The sequence below is a fragment of the Natrix helvetica genome (assembly GCF_964273705.1).
Source record: "Natrix helvetica genome assembly, chromosome: 2".
In the NCBI taxonomy this organism is placed as follows: domain Eukaryota; kingdom Metazoa; phylum Chordata; class Lepidosauria; order Squamata; family Natricidae; genus Natrix; species Natrix helvetica.
In genome coordinates this window covers 243,586,263-243,607,233 of record NC_138552.1, presented here as the reverse complement: position 1 = coordinate 243,607,233, position 20,971 = coordinate 243,586,263, and the positions used below count along the sequence as shown (strand labels likewise).

Sequence of the window (20,971 nt, the reverse complement as noted above, 5' to 3'; positions counted from 1 at the left end):
TCCTTTGGATTTACTTCTCATAACATCATTCTTCACTGGTATTAAAACCTAATAATGACTGTCATTTTTAATCAATCTAGGTGGCAAGCTGTTCACCTGTAAAGCATGCCATTTAGTTATGAGTATTTTTTATATCAGTCAAAATGTAGTAAAAGATAAAAAAACAGGTTTGTCCAGACATTTGGTGAAGTATTGCACACAAGTATTGGCTGAGTTCTTTAAGATGGTTTGCATTGGACAGCTTTAATGCATCCTTTAGCAGTTCAGATATCCTATTCTGAAGTATGCATGTCTTGGATTATCAGACATAGAAAATATACAATAAAATACAATTTTACTTGCCCATAAACTCTGGAGAAGCTCACGATCAAAAGAAAAATTATATTTGCATTTACTTTTGAGCTTAAAATGAAACAGGCTTGGGGAGGCCTAGTGCAGGCCTGTACTGGGCTTGCAAAGGTCCACCTCCCGGCATACCCCATGTTCTCCCTCCTACTCCTCAGGCTCCCCACAGTCCTTGTGCTTGTTTTCCTCCTCCAGGTTCCTGAAAGCCTCCCTGGGTCTTTCCAGGCTTTTTCCCACTACCATCAGTTCCCCCATGGACCTTTTCCCTCCCACTCAGTCCCCACAGGGCTTGGGCTCCCCCCCCCACTCTACTGGAGCTTTCTGCTGTAGTGCATGGACCACTTTAGGGAAGAAGAATGCAGCTTTGTCATGTGACCATGTGGTGTGATTCTGGAAGTGGTTGACCTTCTCCAAGCATTCACATTAAGCTACAGTTGTTCAGAAAAAGGTGGCTGCTTCTGGAGTTGTGCCATGGCTGTGCAACAAAGCATCCAAATGACATTTCCCCTGAAAAGTACCATATTTTTCAGACTATAACACGCTCCAGACTGTAAGAGGCACCCAGCTTTTGAAGAGGAAAACAAGAAAAAAAATCTGCCTCACAGCATCCATCCGGTATTCATCTGGCCTATTCACCACCCATTTGTTACCGTGGCCCATTTTGCGTGGCCTGGTCACCATGGCCAATTCACCGCTGCCCATTCACCATGACCCATTCGCCACAGCCCGTTCGCTGCTGCCTGTTCACCATGGCCTGTTTGCCACTACCTATTCGGCGTGGCCTGTTCACTGCCACCCATTTGCCGCTGCTGTGACTCGTTCTTGAGCAGCTGATTAGTGCCACATCAACCCCCTCCTCCCGCCACAATATTCGCTGGAGAAGATGCACAGACATTTCCACCCACTTTTTTTGGGGGGGGGAAAGTGTGTCTTATATGCCGAAAAAATAAGGTAATCATTCAGTCATAGTGATTTAACTACAATTTGGATATGACTTCAAACTATTCTTGATATATCCAAATTGGTAGACCATATGCAACAATATCTCAGATATTTTTTTCGGTCACTTAGGGTAATGAGCAACTATCCTTTTTTAAAAAATCTCATCCTCATGGGCTTTGGCTACATCTTTCTGATGTCAGTTCCTATTATTTTAGAAGGTATGATAATGATTGGCTATGGCTCTGCATGATCCACCACTTTTCAATTTTTCTACACTTAGCATGGAAGTTATATTTATGATGTACGAAAAGTCTTTAACACTTTTTCTATTAAACCACTAAGACTTTTTTCTATTAAGCCACCTGTTTCAGTCAATTCCTATAGGAGTCATTTAAAGCAAAGTTTAATTAATCAGGCTGCTTGAATTTCTTGCAGCCATTTCACGTTTCTAGGGCAGATGCCCAAGATCTGATTAAGTAGCTGTTTCATTTTTATCAAAGAACAAGTGCTTACAAGCCAGGAGAACTAGTTATGGAATTGGCACAAAAATTATTTCATTATTAACGTGGAGAAAACTACTACAACTTCCTTGAAAAGTTAAGAAAAAGTGACTAGCTCTTACTGCACAAACCCAATAAAACAAAACTTTTGCAGTTACTTGTAGAATCATTGTTCTGGACCACTCTCAGATTGATACTAGATAAAACACGGTGAATTCTCTTCCCTCTTTATGGCTACTATCATCCTGCTCTTCTATTAGACCAACAATTCAACATTGCAGCATGAACTGATGGCCCCAGTTCTAAAAACATTCCTACTTAACCAAGGGAATGTCTCAATTTCTCTCTCCCTTGCAATTTTGGTGTCCCTGCTATGCTGAAGATATTCTCCAGCATTAAAGAAGCTTTCATTCCATTATCTAAATATCAAAGCACCTTAGGTTTTCTATCACAGAATAGAAAGGGACAGCTATATTTCCCGTTGAAAAACAATGACCTTAGAAAACTTTTTAAATAAACATAATCAAAACCTTTCAATTCAAGGAAAATAATTCTAATGAAAGAAAGCACAGTGTTAACAATTCTGTAGGACCAAGAGTATATTAGAATAGTCCAATCTTTTTTAGAGTCAAGGACATTGCTGGTTGTTCTTTTCAATAATAAACTGTATAATATAGCTCTGTCTTTGTGAACTGTCTTTCCAAAATCATTTCATATCAGAATAATCCTGAAGTCCCAGGACATGTTACCAATGCATCACTAGACATGCTAAAATATGGGAAATTGTGAAAATTTAAAAAGAAGCTGGCAATTGTAACAAGCCTCTCTATCCTATCTTCACATTGTAGGTTGGTGAGATATTTACAAAAGCACAATAGTCTCGAAGTTTCAGCTCTTTTCAAACCGTCAAAAGCTCAGCCTGAACCAAAGGAACCTGTAGTCTAGAGATACAATTGTACTAAGTTTTGTGAATTCTACACAGCATTGGATCATTCATATTGATGTTATGACTACATAAAAACCAAAACTATGCTACTTTATATATCAAATTCTATTCCAGTTCAAATAAGGATTTGTACTCAAAGTTTAGAGACTGATTGTTTTGACAATCACAAACTTCTATTAATTGATGTCCTTACTTTCATAAAAGAATAATCTTCCCAACTCTTCTTACAAGAGGCTATTTTAAGTATTTATTGACCTGCCCCTCAAGCAAGTGCTTATTTATCTTTTGCCTATAAGACCTCTTATTGACGATATTAACATGACAAGCATGTGGCATAAGAGAACTGACCCATTTATTTTAGCCTCTGAGCAGAACTAGAAAGTCATAAAGCTTTTGCAGTTCTGTAAAATAGAGCTCTGTAAATTATTTCCATTCTTCTCTGTAGCTTTTCTACAGAGCTTCTTTTAGAACTAAAGCTGTTTTCTAACTTAAATGTTAGGGGATACATAGGACATTCTCTGTAGTGTTAACAAGTTTATAAGCAGGTAAAAGAGGATGTGGTAATTGCTTCTATTTTGATTGAAATAGGCAATGAAAATGTTTGACCACAAATGCTTTTATAGACATTTATGAAATATTGAGTGTACTTATCCATACAGTTAAAAGATGCTCAATTTCAATTTTGCATCACTGGTATATGTTTGCCAACCACAAAGATCTGGTGCAACTTTACCCTTTTCTTTTATTCCCCCTGCATGTCTATTGTAGATTCAGGCCTTCCAACATCTCATCATATTCTAGTGATGCTAAGACCATATTCATGACTTGAATTATATCATTTTTTTCCTGTAATGTAATAATGAGATTTTTCATTTCTGAGCTTGCATTATTTTCCTCTGACAGAATCTTTCTTTTCTTCATTTTAGACACTAGAACATTAGCAGCATCTAAAATCTCAACTGCAACTGAACATGGACAGGCCTCGACTATGCAATTAACTGAATTTTGTGTTGAATTAAATACGACTTAGTATCAATTTATAATTCACACTAAACTGAATATTGAATTATTCAAACACTCATTAATCACGATATAACTGTATAAAGCTGTTGCCACTCTGTATATCTGGTGAGTACTTTTCCTCTGCAACAGAGATGGTGACAGGACAGTGATATGTGTTGCATCTTGTTGCTGCCTCTTTAATGTTTTCTTAATTTAAACACATATTTTTCTAAGCATCTGGATACCATGCAATCCCAGAAAAGCTGTCTGTACTCCAGATACAATGGCCACAGACCACTAGCCAAATATTAAGAGTTCCATCCAATGCCAGAGAAAGTATTCTATATATGTAGTACAATAAATTCTGACATAATGATTGAACATAATATTTACCATTGCAGCATAAATTTAGCTAATCTGATTTAGAGTTAAGAGGTTTCAAGACATTTCTCATTTTAAATTATTATTGCTTGGTAATATGTCAAAGTATTTTTTTTAAAAAAGTGATTCTGTTCGTATTCTCCAATCCTTTCTGAGCAGTGTCTGTTTGTGTGTGTGTGTGTGTGTGTGTGTGTTTGGCACTCAATTCTACTGACACAAGGAATAAATCTTCTAAAACAGCAACAACAATTTTAGCAGTAACAGTGTCAATGATTCTAGTGGATAATCTCTATCCATACGCAAATGTCCTTTGTTTTGTGCTCCAGTGAGCAAGCTACTGTACCAATATTTTTTGGCACTAGTACAAGACTGAATCCATGGAAGCACGTGTATATTTACACAAAAGAGACTTCTAAGCTACAAAAATCCCTCTTGTTTAGTTACACTAATTTCCCCTGAATGAAGTTTGTATGTAAGCCAAAACAATAGTAGTTATCCTGTCCTCTAGAGTTCATTCCCAAATGAAAGATATGAATAATTGAAAATTTCCGAGGCAGTCCTCCAAAACAGTTTTCTTAATGTATTGATTTATCAGAGATGAAAACAAAAACTATATTTAGCATCTATATATTTTCCAGGTTAAAATTAAATATTCCCACAGTACTATTTAAAATATTTCATATGTGAAAGAAGCTTGAAGCACAATACAATACAAATATTCAAGATACTATCAAATAGATTAAAATGGTAAAAATAGAGAAATAGACTTAATTTACCACATTTGTGATTAAATTATAAGAATTAAAAAAAACAGAAAGTAATCTGTTGAATTTAAGGAGACCTTAGAGTACAACAAAGGGAGCTGATGAAGAAAAGTTACAATAGGATGATGGATCAAATTCTAGCAAAGGTGATGATGTCCAGATTAATAACATCTAGTGGGCATTCTCTGTCAAGACATCTTGAATTTAATATAAACCTAAACCTGGAAAAACAGAAAACTGAAAGTTTTAAGTTGAAAAGTCTAAGGCATCATCTGTCTCAGCACTGTCTAATCCAAGAACCAGTGTTTGCAGGAAAGGTGCTGTTATAGATACTTCTTAATATTAAAAGACTGATTTTTCAAGTCACATGCAAGAGAGCTGTTTTCTCTATTGCACCCAGGTGCAAGATAGAACCTTTCTGGAGTTCGGTTTATTTATTTATTTTTAATTTATGAAAACCTTTAATCTGCCCAATAGCTAATGAACTGATGTAGGGAAAGTTCTTGAAAAAGTAGCGAGATTACTGCTAAAGATGAAATGGATTATCCCAATTCCTTGTAGCCAGAGTTAGCTATGATTATGGTATGAAAACCACATTGCTCTGGTGGATGAATGGCACCTGGGTCTGGATGTTAGAAATAAGCCTTCATCTGACTTCAATACATCACTCTTGGCATCTTTATAAACTATATCTGAGTTCATGGGCAAACATGAGGAGTATGAAGTTGCAGTGGGTCCATTCCTTCCTAAGCAGACAGTTCTAGTCATTACAGTGAGGGAAGGGGAAGTTGACCCAGCATCTGTTCTCATGTGGTCTATTTCTATCCCTTGTTCCTTAATATCTACATGAAGATGCTGGGTCAGATCACTTATCACTGTGGTTGGAAATATCAGTGAACCTTTGACATGCAAGGAAACATACTTTGATCTCTAACCCTAACCCTAGCCCATCAAAATGTATCACAGGAAACTTGAAAATGTGAACAGTCAATGGAGATAGTAACTAATTAGTCTGAACAGAATAACAGATGAAGTTTTTATGGGAGCAAGAAGTCATTTGGATTACTTTGGTTGCAGGTTGATGCAGAACAGTTGATGAAGGTCAATTATGGTGTAATGTGCTGCTTTACACAAAACAGTTGTGGTATGAAATGCAGCAGCCCATATGGTTTTGTGCAGACTAGATCTCTCCTGTGAGAACTGCACTGGCTGCCAATTCACTTCTGGGTCCAATTCAAGGTGCTGGTTATTCATTTTAAAACCCTGCATGGCTTGGGATCAGGTTATTTGAAGGACTGTCTTTTCTCAGTCACAGCTACCCAACCCACCTGAGTGAGGAGGCAGAAATGTTATGAGTCCCCTCTCCTAAGGAGGTACCTCTGGCAGGACTAAGAAGAAGGGCCTTCTCCATGGTGGCTACCTCACTATGGAACATCATCCCCACAGAGATAAGTTTGCCCCCCACTTTGACACACAGAAATTTTTCAAGGCACTGAAGACCCACTTGTGCCAATGGACCTGGAGAAACCAGAGTGCAGTGGATCCCATCAAATGGCTTATTAATTGTTGTTGCCAAGGGGGGTTGGAGGTTATTGCTATTCACAGCAATAGTAAAAAAACCTTAGAGTTATATACTGCTTCACACTGCTTTACTGACTAAGTGATTTACAGAGTCAGCATATTGTCCCCAACAATCTCTCTCCTCATTTTACCAACCTCAGAAGGATGGAAGGCTAAGTCAACCTTGAACCAATGAGGATGGAACTCCTGGCAGTTGGCAGAATTAGCCTGCAATACTGCATTCTAACCTCTGTGGCACCATGGCTTATTTTTTTAAATGATATTTTTATGTTGGCAAGCTGCCTAAAGTCACTGAGAGTGAGTTGGGTGGCTATATAAATTTTCACAAACAAACAAACAAAGTTGAAAGAGCTTAGTACATGGCAGCTATATTAACCAATGAAGTCTCCAGAAATTGTCTATGTGACATCACCAATTAATTAATATTAGGAAATAAAGTGGAAAAAAAAGCATGTAGAGTATAATTTAAAAATAAGGCTAAACAAACCTGGGCAGTGTATGGATCCAATGCTTGCACCTTAGGAGCCTGGATGTTTTCAGGTCTTGAAGGCCTGGTGGTGACTTCTACCCAAGAACTGCTGTTAACACCACCTTGAAAAGTGCTTGCCAGTATTCTGTATTCATATTCTTTCCAAGGGCTGAGACCAGCACTTTGGTCTAGATAACTTTTGGAGCAATTGGAAGGAAAAGAGGCTACTGTGGACACGTGTTCAGTTCCCTTTACTCGCCTCTCTATTGTGAAGTTTTCAACTGGTCCATTTGGATGAAGAGGAGATTGCCATGACACGAGCACAGATGTTGGTGTGTCTGAGTATAGTTCTGGAGCAGGGATGTCTTCAGGTGCATCTGGAAGGGTTTGTATAGGTAGGCTCTCAGGGGAAAGGGAGCACCCTTTGGAAGTGCATCCTTCCACTTGAAATCTGTAAACAGTATATGGTTGCAAGAAAGATGTAACATATTTTGATCTAGCTCCTGGTATAGTAGCATGCAGCTGCTTGTTTTGATAGATGTTGTAATGGGTTACAATGCCATTTGGCCTTGAAGGAGGCTGCCAAGAAATGGTTGTTTCTCTGGATTTCACTTCCAAGATTAGTGGTGGGTCAATAGGTCCTGGTTCTACAACAGAAGGAAGGTTGCGGGGGAGAACAACATCATTGCTCCTGATGTGCAGCCATATAATGCAAAAATGAAACTTTTTCACTGGAAAATACCTTTGTTTCTTAAATACAATATAAGCAATGGAGAGAAGCCACCCTCAAGTTCCCTTTACTGTAATGAATGCAATAGCGAACAGAGATTATGTAACTATTTATTCTTTGAAACCTATCATTTAGTTCTCAGGTGAATTGAGAATCCCATTGGTCTCATTTTATAATAACATTATAATATAATGCAATTTGTTCAGTTTGGGCTTAATATAATGGGTGAACCCATCCATTATGATTTAACAGTATATAAACCAGCCCCATGGCTAATCCTGGCTTAACTCAACCATTATAGTCAATGATTCTACAGAGTATTAACTTAGCCCACTTTTACAATGATTTAGAGAATACATTATGGATTCTGCTAGTGGAGTGTATTCTTTAGGGACTCTGCTCAGAACACTGCCACTGGCAGAAAGCAATTCTGATTTTCCATTGTAATTCCCAACTTCCATGACCAGATTTTAGGGAAAGATGGAGAACTGAAGGCACAAGTGACAAGTGGGGTGAATGTCAACTCCTCTCCCATTTATTCAGTGAAAACCGTCTGCTGAATCAAAAGCCTCCCATGGGTGAGAGAACCTGTCCAATAATTATAAGCGTTTGCTGAATACAAACCCCTTCTAATTAATCATCATAGTATAGTCCCTCCCATAATTAAAGCAAGGCACAAGATCAGGAATTCCAATGTTCAATTTTGATATGCTACTAACATGAACTACAATGGAAAAATAGTGTCAGAGAAGAACTATTTATTTGCCTTCTAGGGTTGGTGTTGTTAAAGGCTAATATAAATTAAACATTCTTTCCTAAGTGAAAGTTTGGTATGATGCAACAGGAAACTTCCCAAACCTTTTAACATTAATACAACATTACTCTATTATTTCTGATATCAAAAGCACCTTTCTTCTATCCATTGTTCTATGCAAACCTAAAAGGAGATGCAAAACTAGGCTAAAACATATGAAAGAACTTCCCTCAAGAGAACTTCCCTTGTGCTTCCCCATCCTGTTCCCCCAATTATATTAGAAGAGCAGCCAAACCCTTGGGAGAAGATGATGAACAGAGGGGAAAAGGAAAAGGGAAAAAACAGCTTGTCTGCCATATCCATTCCATGGCCAAATGGGCTCATCTGAATTAATGAATGAATTTTAAGAGTTAATTCATGATTTTTTTAAAAAAAAATTGAAACTGGGCAAGAATAATTTTTTTAACTTTTGCTGTTTTTCTTTCAGAACATATTCTTAATTACTTTCAGTAATTGCTTGCTACAACCTTGTAGCAAGCCTGCATGTTTCATAGCCCAGTAAAGCTAGTCCTATGCTTCTTGTTACATATGCAATATTTATTCTCTCTTCTGTTTATCATTCTAATCCATTTTTTGCAATTTATCTACTTCCTGTTAATATTGTAGGTGATTTTTTACTGTGACTGTGACAGAAGCTGCCGATTTAGCTCTTTCACCTACTGATAAATAAACAATGCACAGATCTGACCTTTAGGTTAACAGGTTTTATGCTTGCTCCACTCAGCACTCTAACAGATTCAATTATCATAAAGGTTCAGGAGCTTCCATGAATACTGAAAAAGATGAACCATATGCCCGCATAGGTGTCGTGGAACAGCAAATACTCGGCAACTGCCCCCCCCTCGAGAAATCCCTTAATTGTAAATAATTTCACCATGCGACACAATCAAGTCACCTTGAATGCAAAACCCCTCAGCCTGTGGAGGCAAAAACGTTATTTAAGCTTTAGTGGGCTGCGTTAAATTCAGCAATTTGAAGGGCTGTTAAGTTTTTCAATTGAAATTTCATTTAAAATGCAGGTGCTTTTTATTATATTGAGGCTTTACTGCTCTCTGGGTACAAGCAAGAACATGGTGCAAAAACACAAATCTGGCTCAATCACTGATCAATAACAGCTGTAATTCCAGAACATTTAGTATTCTTATAAACCATCTTGTGAAATCTATAAATTGTTGCAAGGGATCAAGAATGCTATGCCCACCTATTCTGCCCACAGCATTTTTGGCATTTATGAGATTTTGTGTTAACACTACATTTTATTGAAAATCTTTTGAAAATATATTCTTGAGTACCGTAATCATTTAAAAGAGTTTTCAAGGTTTTGTTGTTGTTGTTGTTGTTTCATATACATTTTCAAAAGCAACAGTGCCAGGGACTTTGAGTTACATTCCACAATCCAATTGAAAAAAGGGGAAAAAATAAGCTAGTCATGAAGTATTATATCAATATCTACTTCCCCCCCCCCTGATTAATCAGTGCATATTGCTTATAACAGCAATTACCCCTACGTACATTTCTATGAAATTACTGTGAAGACAGATTCTAGGTGCGTGGTTCTATAAATTGCAAAGTTACATATTAGAAAGGGCTTAAAATATACAAGGAATATTCAAAATTATTCCAGAAAGTTTCAGAAAACTTTGGATCTTCAAGTTTGTTTTAAGATGAGGAGGTTTTTTTTTATTTCCATAATTCCAAAAATGATAAATAGATTTAAATAATTTTGAATTTTTTTTTAAAAAGGAAAACATCTTGTTAAGATTTAAGGTACAGAAAGTGATAATGAACTTAAAGCAATTCAGCTTTCAAGATTCATTTTCTACAGGGATGGTCAACAACTTACTAATTAGGCATCTATCTGGACAATTGGACTGTGGTTATCTGCAGGAAGAAAATAACCAAGCAGTTTGTTTTCTCTTATAATAAGTAAGATAAAGCTTCCATCCCTACTGCTAGTATTATGGGTATAACATTTGGGATAATGAGATGAACTTGTATTACAAACCCTTGCTGCGTTTAGACATCGCCCTTTTAACATTATCTGCTATAACTTATGAGAACAGAAGCTTAACTTAATTTTCTACTTTGCCTTGTTCTTCCCCAAAAAACATTATAAAGGAAAGGATACCTTTTTTACCTTCATTTGCTACTGTTCTCTTTGTAAAATGGAAACACTTAAAAAAAGATAACTTAATTCAAACATGTCACACCCTTGACCTAAGAATCATTTTCATAGATGAAAGAGGACTAGGATGATACACTTATTACAGCAGATGCAGAAAAGGCAAGTCTTAGCCCCCACAGCTCCTGACTGTTGTCTACAAAGATGACAACTGTGTACAAGAGACCCAGCCTGGGAACTCTGCCTCAAACACCTTTGTGCAAAAAGTTACAGAATAGCAAAAGGGAGGAGTGTGCATGTTAAATAATTTGTTTAGGGAAAGGCTACAAATAGACTACTTCAGGGGCATCAAACTCGTGGCCCGTGGGCTAGATGCATCACGTGCTGGCAACTCTTACCCCCATTTTAGCAAAGGGGAAAAGGTTGTGATATGTCATGTAATGACGGGTCATTGCAAGTTTGACACCCCTGGACTACTTCAAGGTATCAGGTCTAACAAGACCAGCTTTCTTCGAATTATACCTGTGAACATTTCCCATTTATAGGACCCACCTGAGTGATTTTGGTACTGTGAGAACCTGAGGGACGTATATCTTAGATTAAACCCAAAAGGCCTATTCAGAAATTTCTACTCTTGCCCAGAATAGGTGAAGTGAACTATCTTTCTTGGTTGCCAGTAAAGATCCTAACTGTATGTTACTCAAACTATTGTATTTTTTTGATTGTTTGTACCTGTCGATTGGGCAAAATGTGCATTATAGGACAACCATTTTTAAACCAAGGGACCTTAATTGGGCTAACTTACAGAATGTGTCCAAAATCTGGAACCTATGAGTTTCGCAGGATTTAGCAAAACTGTGGGCTCCTTCAGTGTTGCTGCCCTGACATGTCAGCCATAGTCACTTAATTGGCATTTCTAGTGCTCTGTGCCAGCTTCTTACAAGAAAAGTCAATGGGGAAACTGGCAGGAAGTTGGAAGTCACCCCCACTCCCCCTGCTTTTTTGCCTACCCATGGCTATTTAGTTTCACTGTTTAGGTAAGGGAATTGTTCTGAAATGATGACCTAAAAGGTCATGGATTGCCTAAGGTTCTATGACAGTGGATGGTTCACTCCTGTACTTATTTCAAACTACCTGATACTCCAGTCTGAGTATCCAGGACAAACAACCCTCCGGAGAACTTGGAATTGGCCCTGCTGGAAAAAGAAGAATTAAAGTTTTATCTCATGATTTTGTCAGATGACTAGATGGACTTTGGCAGCCTGTCTCTGTCTGTGAAGACACCATCAGCTAGCATGATCCTGCTTGGCTGACTGGGTCACCACAATTATGTAAAACACAACTATTAACTATAATTGGAGTAGTTTGCTAATATAATAAAAAGTTCTGAATATGGAAAAAAAAGGTACGCACCCAATAGCAGCAATCACTTTTTAAAGTAAGAATTCATGGGTGAAATGACATGAAAAAGATGGTTATAAAATTTTAATGGAATGATAAAAGGCAAAAGTCAGCCTCTCAGCTGAATTCTTAAAATCTCTATATATCACAATCAGGTCCTTAACTGTAAAATCAATGTGGAATAGAACGTGTTGCCAATGCAGTTGTCACTGGATGGGAGCCTGCAAGAGTCTGACAGTGACACAACCTCGCCTGCTAGGGCTGAAAATAAAATAATAAACTCCTGTTACTTATTAGGAATTGTTTATAGAGCCAACTACAGCAGATGAGGAGTGGAAGAGAAGGGGCATATCGCTTAATGCCTTTGATTGATTCTCAGGCTATTTCATTACAACATTAATACTGGAAGGTAGTTTCATTTTGCCAAATGAAATTATCTTTTATGGGATTTTGCTTGTCTGCTTCAAAAGTTCAGACTCTATTTAAGAAAAGGAGGTATAAAATTATCATTAATCTTTTCTAATCATCTGACTAGAGACAAGTGTTTATTTACTTACTGGTGCAGAATTATCTTCCGATGGCCAGGCAAGACAAGAATCATAGAATTTCTTGATATATGCAGTGGGCAACAGAAATAGATTATTGCATTTTAAAGGTAATGAGAGTTGTATACTTTTCAGAGGTTAGGCAGAACGTATCTGTAAGTAACTGGTATTTAGTGAACTTTCCAGAGCAGAATTTTAAATGTAAATGTAATCAAACTTTGCAACTGATAGACTATAAAATGAGTTCCTGACAATTGCCACTTCTATGGTTAAAAAAACCATTTAAAAAAAAAGAATCTAACAATAATACTTAATATTTAAGAATCCACCCAGGTATGGATTTTGAAAGAATCCTGGTTTGTTTTTTAAAGAGCTGTATAACAAGTTGACATTCAGCTGACATTTTTCTATTAATGGTATTATGAGGGGGGGGGGGAGTCTATTTGTCTTTTTCTAACAAAGACATTAAAAATCCAATGTAGGATTGGAAGGAATGGATCACATGTGCTACAAACAAAGGCAGAGAGTCCTATTGTCCCTGACAGATTTCACTGATGGGTTTGCTTTTCTGTCTACAATATCATTGTATTTATTACATTTCTAAAATGCTCCACAAATTCTGTTCCTGAATTCCATTGTGGTGTGTGTTTAAACTGGGGAACCCAGTTGGTCTATCCTGGTGCTAATGGATCAATTGTAATTGCTTGTCTGTGAGTCAAAGAGTCAGTTTGGGACTGTCGCTCCCAAGAAAAGTTGTCTTAAGCAACAGAGTCTGATTTTCTGTGGATGGAGGTTGGGATAATGGTATTATTTAAGATCTAGAAAGGGATCATTGGGTTAAACTTTGCATAAATTGAACCTTTCCTCCATATTCCCACATCCCGTCCCCATCTAATCTTAGTAATTTTAATTTTTACACATTCAGCTAAAATCAGCAACAACTTTGGAATGAATTGAGGCGCATACAAAAAGGCTTCAGGTGGCCTCATTTGGGGTCATGCATGTATTATAACCACAATATTGTTGCTATCTAGGTCTCAAGTGGTGAGCAGCTCTTGGTGAGTAGTTCATGAGATAGAGTCATTCTATGGCACAAGTTGCATGCTGAAGGACAAATATTTAGTGTTTAGCATCCTTAGTTAAAAGAACCAAGTAACGGGAATGAGACTAACAGGGTTGAAAACTTTTTTAAGATTGCAGCATAATGAATGCATCAAAAAGTTATGATATCCTTCCAAGATGTGCACTTATTTATCTTTTGGTCTGAGATTTTTCTCTATTCTTAACAATGTATAGAAATATTGAAATGTTTTAAAAGACAATATTAAAAAATATATATAATAAAAATTATATAGGAGCCAGGTTCTTTTAACATTTATATCACCTGTAATGAGAATATTTTTCAAAAACAGAGACCTTTGACCAGAATCTGCATGCAGCTTTGCATAGTCGAAAAGCATAGTAATAGCTTCAGTAATCGTAGTAAATGCTATAACCATTACATTGACTTTTACATTGTATGTCCTGCAAAAGTGTACCGTATACTTTTGCAAGCTACTTACTATCCTCTTCTGTATCCATCAGAATCCAGTTGCTGAATGTATCACCATATTCATTGCAGGCAATAACCCTCAACTCATAAGATGTATGTGGCTGCAGGTTCTTCAGTATGTGATGTAAATAAATTGTTGGTTTAGCAAACAACCTAAAGCAAAAAAATAAAAATACATATTTTAAGATGTGAAATACAAGATCACAAGGGAATACTGTGTGGAGAGAAGTGCTGCATTTGAGATAAACCATCACACATCCGTTTGCATCTCTTCAGAATAAGAGTATTTATCTGCTTACTCTGTATTATTTTCTGGGCAGTTCTTAAGTCTTATTTGGAGTCGGTATCTGGGTAAGCCTGGAGCATTATTACGAACTGGTGTAGACCAGAAAACCTGAAGACTGGTTGGAGTAGCAGATGAAAGCCTAGGAGGCAACATGCCATCTGGAGCTGTTGGAAAAACATGGATGAATTAGAGCAGAGAAAGATGTGGGCAACATATGCTGGATAGAATCAAAATACTTAATACACTGGAAAACTAATATTGAGGATCAACAGCAATTAAAGCACAGTTTAATTTAATATCTGTTTGTGCTACTGTAGAATTGGGCTACACACTTCTTTTAATAATGTTATCATAGTACATCCATACTAATATAAATCCATAGATAGATTCATATGTGATGCTTTCACATTTATAATGCGGTGTATCTATCTTATCATCTGAAAACAACCGATTTGGCTCACCTGAGTCTGATTGCTATCTGGTACAAGGGAGCTTAACAAATCAGCTTCAAAACCAATGACTAAAGATACCTGTTTTTTCTATCCTCAGCAATTACAAGCTACATAATAAGCTATCTTGCATATTTCTAGTTCTAGTCACATGGTAAGCCAAGCATGATCAAAGGAGCGCAGTGTTATTGTATGTGATAACATGACAATTATTAATTATATTAATTGCATAAAAATCACATTTTATCCACATTTCAGGGTAGATGAAGATAGAGCTTAAAAATCAATGAAGTTCTAAACAAAAATACAATAGCAATCACAATGATAGGAACAGGAAAAAAAAATTAAGCTAAAATGTCAAAGAGAGGTTTCAGCCTGATGCAGAAAGGAATTCATTGTTGGCCTTTATCTAAGAAGACATTCCAAAAATGAGGTGCAATTTCTATAGATAAAACATATGAGAACTTTTACTTGGGCTATTTTAACTATTACAGACTGATTAATAGAGACTTCTTTGATAATTAATAGCTGTCTTATTTTTCACAGTTTCACTCACAAATTGACTTCTGTGGACATTACTTCATACTTAACTGGTCAGTAGAGGGAGTGTCCATAAATGCATTATTGTGCCTCTCGTCCCTGTCATTGTATTTTTATTCTTTTATTCTTGTTCTCATTTTTGTTTGACAAATTACAATAAATAAGTAAGAAATAATAAGAAATGGAGGAAATGCTGTTTTAGATATTGGAAGCCAATTAGACTTTAAATGTAAGAGTTACATTGGTACTTTAGACTGAGCTTGATGGCTGGGATTTAGAAGTCATTTTCAGAATTCAGACTTCTAAAACACACCTAAATGCTAGTTCTTACATTTGTGAGAGTTTTGAGAGCAGTTGTGAAATAATGAAAAGATTGGTAAACAGAACTGAAATTCTGTTGTGTGTGTTTAAACCAGGGGTCAGCAAACTTAAACACTCAAGGAGCCATTTAGATCTGTCTCCCACAGAAAAGAAAACATGGGGATATATATATATATATATATATATATATATATATATATATATATATATATATATATATATATATATATATATATATATATATATATATATATATATATATATATATATATATATATATATATATATATATATATATATATATATATATAATGTTTTCGTAGATTTTCACGGGTGTAGGTATGTTGGTTTTGTTGTATTCGGGTCTTTTCCCATGTAGGATTGAGATTGTCTTGGCAACGTTTCGGCAAGATCTCACTTGCCGAAACGTTGGGCTTAAAATGCGAAGGGAGCTGCCGTCTTTCTGTAAATCTTGGTGGGAGGGGATGGGGTGCTGGCTTTGTTTCAGTAAGTGGAATGATTGGTTGTGTGGTTGTATCATGATTGGTAGATTGGTGCTGATTGGTGCTGGCTGTGTGTGCATTGCTGTTTTGTATTGTAATGGCTTGGGTGGTGGGTGGTGTTCGTTTTGTTGGCTAGGGCTGGTTTCCAGATGTTTGGTAGGCGGGAGGTATCATCACATTTATTCAACATGAATATGAACTATATATATAGTGTGCTGCATTTATGAAATCAATGAACTGCTACAGAGAAAACAATTTTTTATTTCTGCATGCAACAAAAACATTTTGAACTCCGAAAAAAAAAAATGGGTCAAAAACCTCAATAAATTGCATGCCGGCGGATATCTCACATTGGTAGTTATGACACATATTTTGAGTGACAGGGAGCTGCAGCAGAGGGATGAACGAGCCACACGTGGCTCCAGAGCTGTGGGTTGCAGACCCCTGGTTTAAACAAATTCTGTACATGGAACACTTAATGTCCTGAGAATTTATTGATAATTAAACTTTCAAAGCCACCATTCCTGTTTCATAAGCCATGGTTTAAGAAGAGTGAAAAGAGTATTGGATTCTAGTATTGCTTCTCTGTTCCTGTTCACTCTGCAGAAGAGAAGCTGGCCTCAGCATTAAATTTTTGCCTTGTCCTAATCCAGAGCTCCCTGTTAACGAATTTTGTAATAGTAAATTGCAAGTGTCTCAGAATACAAAAAAAGGGCAGCTTCTGTTGCCAAAAGGTTACCTGCTTCTGGTTTATATGTAGGGCAGTGTAGGTTGTTCCTATTGCATTAAAGGTTATCTATAAACTATGTATAATTTCTGAAAGGCAACCTTCCACTCAGTCACCCTCCACACCTCCTGATTGCACTCCAAGGATCTAAATGGAATCTCTAATGCTTTTTTTCAAGATATTTTGAAAAAAACTGGATCCATTGTTAAACTAATCAAGAGCATCCAAATAGCTGATCACCTATAATGCTGGATTCTCGTTATTCAACAATGTACATATTTTTATGAATAGAAACTTGATAGGAGTGTTCCTCCTTTCATTTCTTTAGTCCTAACATTTCCTATAAAGACTGGCTTCATACAAAAGCAATAATTATAAGCGAGCAATAATTTCTCTGTCACTTTCTTAATAGAAGAGCCGCTTATATATCAGGATGATATAATGCCTCTAACAAACAATGCTACTTCAACTGCCTTTTTTGAAGTTTACTACATCCCTCAAGGGGCAACCACTCCACTGTTAACTTACTGAATCAACACATCTTGTCCAGTAAATGCTAAATTACCATGGCAAAATAGCATGCATCAAGTATACAGAAAAAGTGCAATGGATGAAGAATTTAATTTTATCTCTCCTTAGCAGCACAAACTAGTCAGTTTTGCTATTTTAGAGATTAGGCAAGGTTAAGATATTATATTCCACTGCAAATTCTTGGAAAGAAAGACAGGCTTTACATAAAAATAAATGAACTATTAAGAGATATGTATAGGTAAGTTACACAAGTGTCCATTCATGTGGACCCAGGACCATACCTTTGCAGTCCTGGTATATGCCAATATGGCTAGTCTTAATCTAACTTAATAAAGCTAATGATACTATATTAAGAACATTTTGTTCTTCCTTCATTGACAAAATCTGATCAGTAAAACGGAATGAATGTTTAAGATTTTAAAATTTCTAATGTCTATCCAAATTGAGAATTTGGGGGGTCCTGTTTGAAGGCTTTCTTCAAAATCTGGGGAAAATAAAAAGAAACCATCTTTTTATTACAGAATTTCAGTTGAGTTCCCTTTTTTTCTGACAGCTTTCCTTACATAGCAAAAAATATACAAATTGGGCTCAGTGAAATAAGATCATCTAAGAGGCGAGAATTTCATACAACTGGTGAACTTATCAAACTGAGATGTTGCTTTCTAAAGAAGAAAGAAATTAAGATTTTAAATAATGAAATAAAACCCGTGTGTGACAAATTCTTTACTGCCATTTCGGATTTGTCATATACTTTTCACATAGATAATGTGAAAACAAAAGTCACTGAAGAATACCTGAAAAAATTGAAGGAAATAAAAAGGTCAATATTTATTTATTTATTTATTTATTTATTTATTTATTTATTTAATCAATCAATCTATAGGGCAGTTCCTTTCATGTATAACTCTAAAGTGACTTATAATAATAGAAAGGAAAATAAAAAACACATTAACAAAAAGGAACAAACAATATGTAGCCAAATAATTACCCTTTTACACAAAGTCATCTAAATACACAAAATCAGTGTTCTAGTCTAATGTGTAGGAGAACAGCCATGTCTTAAATGTTCTACAAAAATTTGGCAAAATTAGGTATTTCCCAATCTTAAGGGGTGTTCTGTTCCATTGGACACACACTGTGACAGAAAAGGCATGCTTTTTGGTTTCCATCAGATTACATTTTTAAGTGAAAGTATTATCTTGTCTGGTAAAATAGGGCAGCCATAGATAAACAGCTGATTCTATAGCTAACCTAGTACATGGCATCAAACTCATGGCATCACGTTGCCATCATGTGATTTTTTCAATGTTTTTCCTATTCACAGAGCTGGGGTGGGTGTGGCCTGCGCGTGACGCATCCGGCCCATGGTCCACCAGTTTGACATCTTTGACCTTGTGCAATGCCAATAAGAACACTATAGATTGTATTCAGCATCTTGAATTATACTAAATTACAATAGAAAACTAGGTGTTTAAATACTAAGAATGATGAGCCAAACATGAGGCTGCAGGAACTCAAAACAGTTATAATAATCCTGACAAATCAAGACATAAGATGTCAGGAATCGCTGAACAACTGAACAGAAACAATAATAAATTGTCTCTGTTGAGCATCAATATGGACAAATGACCACTGACAAGAGACTACAATCATGGGGAAAGTTAAAGGATACCATATTTCCTATTTCGGTCTTTAGTATAGCAGACTGTAATACACCAGAGGACACTACTATGACCAGCACATAAGCACTGAAATGATTATGGTACCATGTTTCCCTGAAAATACGACATGTCCTCATAATACAACCATGCTACATTTTTCTGGTGGGCAATAATATAAGCCCCCCCCCCCCCGCATATAAGCCCCCTGGACAACTTCCCACCTCCAGCCAGGCAGAACGCCACTCACCAACCTAGCAGTATCCCGAAGGTGCCAAGCTGTGGGAATCTGGGAGGAGGCAAAGGTGATTGCATTGCTTGGTGCCTTAGGGATACCGCTAGGTTGGTGAGCAGCGCTGTGCCCAGCTGAAGAGCGGGGTTGCTGGGCGGCTGCTCTCTTGCGAGTGGGCTCCTAAAGAGCCAGGCACAGCCTCATGGGTCAATGGCTGTGTTGCGCTGTCACAGCAGTGCAACACAACAGCCATGAAGCGACCACACTCATGAGCAGCCACCCAGCAAACCCAGCAAACCCCCTTTGCAGCTGTGCAGAGCGCCATTCACTGGCATTTGGAAGGTGCCAAGCCATGGGAGCTGGGTGGCGTTGAACAGGGGCTCACACGGCTTGGCAATACCCCTAGGTCAGTGAATAGCGCTGTGTCTGGCTGCAAAGGGGGTTTCCCAGGTGACTGCATGCAAAGAAGATATTTCTTTGGGGTTTTTTACAAGGGTTGATTCGGATGGCTCAGACAGGCTTGGAGGGGAGTTTGCCAGGGCACAGGCCAGAGCTAACTAATGGGCGCTGGTCGGGAGTGCTGGGAAGGGTCGGGAATCCGGGGAGACATTAAGCCATTCCATTGGGGGGATTTACCATCTCTACTGTTTGTGGGAGAGGCAGATATGGTGGGGGCCGAGGGCCAAATTATGTTCGGGGGATGCAGGTTCACTGTTTAAGAGCGATCGCGTGTTCCGACCCTCATCGCCCTTCTCGCACTCCCGGGTGCTCGGGATTACGGGACCCTGGTCTCCGGCTTGTGTCGCTTAACGCCAGGTCCGTGGTGCATAAGGCTCCCCTTCATTTATGACCTCATACAAGAAGGTAGAGTGGACCTGGCGTGTATTACAGAGACCTGGTTGGGCCATGAGAGGGGTGTTCCCCTTAGTGAACTATGCCCATCAGTCTTCCGGGCGTTTCACCAGCCAAGAGCCCAGGGCAGGGGCGGGGTGGTGGTGGCGGTGGTTATTAGGGAAAGTCTCAGACCTCAGGAGGTCACTGTACCTCAGATAGGTGGGTGTGAGTCCCTTTTTGTGAAATGGGGCCTTGGAGTTCAGATGGGCCTTTTTATTATGTACCTGTCTCCCTGCTACGTTTCATCGGCCCTGCCAGAGCTGCTGCATGTATTAGCTGGATTGACGGTTGATTTCCCCAGGCTTATGATCCTGGAGGATTTCAATCTGCCTTCCATTGGTGAGACATCTGAGTCAGCTTGGGAGTTCATGGCTTCCATGACGGCTATGGACCTAACTCAATTAAGTCAAGACCCCACCCATAATAGGGGACACACGCTCGACCTGATTTTTGTCTCTGGGCAGTGGATGAATGATCTAGATTTAGGGGATATTTCTATTCAATCCTTGTCATGGTCTGATCATTTCCTCATCAGGCTTGACTTCCATACTGCTACCCCTTGCCGCAGGGAGGTGGAACTAACTAGATGGTTCCACCCCAGGCACCTGATGGACCCTGAAAGGTTCCTGATGGAGCTTGGGACTTTTCCTGAATCCCTTGCTCACAACTCGACCGAAGCCCTAGTGGAAGCCTGGGATAGGGCGGCCATTGGGGCCTTGGATCACGTTGTGCGTTT

At 37.9% G+C, this 20,971-nt stretch overlaps 1 protein-coding gene across 1 annotated transcript in view; it reads right to left on the bottom strand.

Annotated features, from left to right (window-relative positions):
• Positions 1 to 20,971, bottom strand: part of USH2A (usherin) — a 507,951-nt gene that overhangs the window by 169,902 nt on the left and 317,078 nt on the right. The window contains exons 39-41 of the mRNA XM_081943929.1: positions 14,394 to 14,544; positions 14,105 to 14,247; positions 6,949 to 7,577 (exon numbers count right to left, since the gene is read on the bottom strand). Of these exons, the coding sequence (XP_081800055.1) occupies positions 6,949 to 7,577; positions 14,105 to 14,247; positions 14,394 to 14,544 (923 nt within the window). The remainder of the gene's footprint in view (positions 1 to 6,948; positions 7,578 to 14,104; positions 14,248 to 14,393; positions 14,545 to 20,971) is intronic.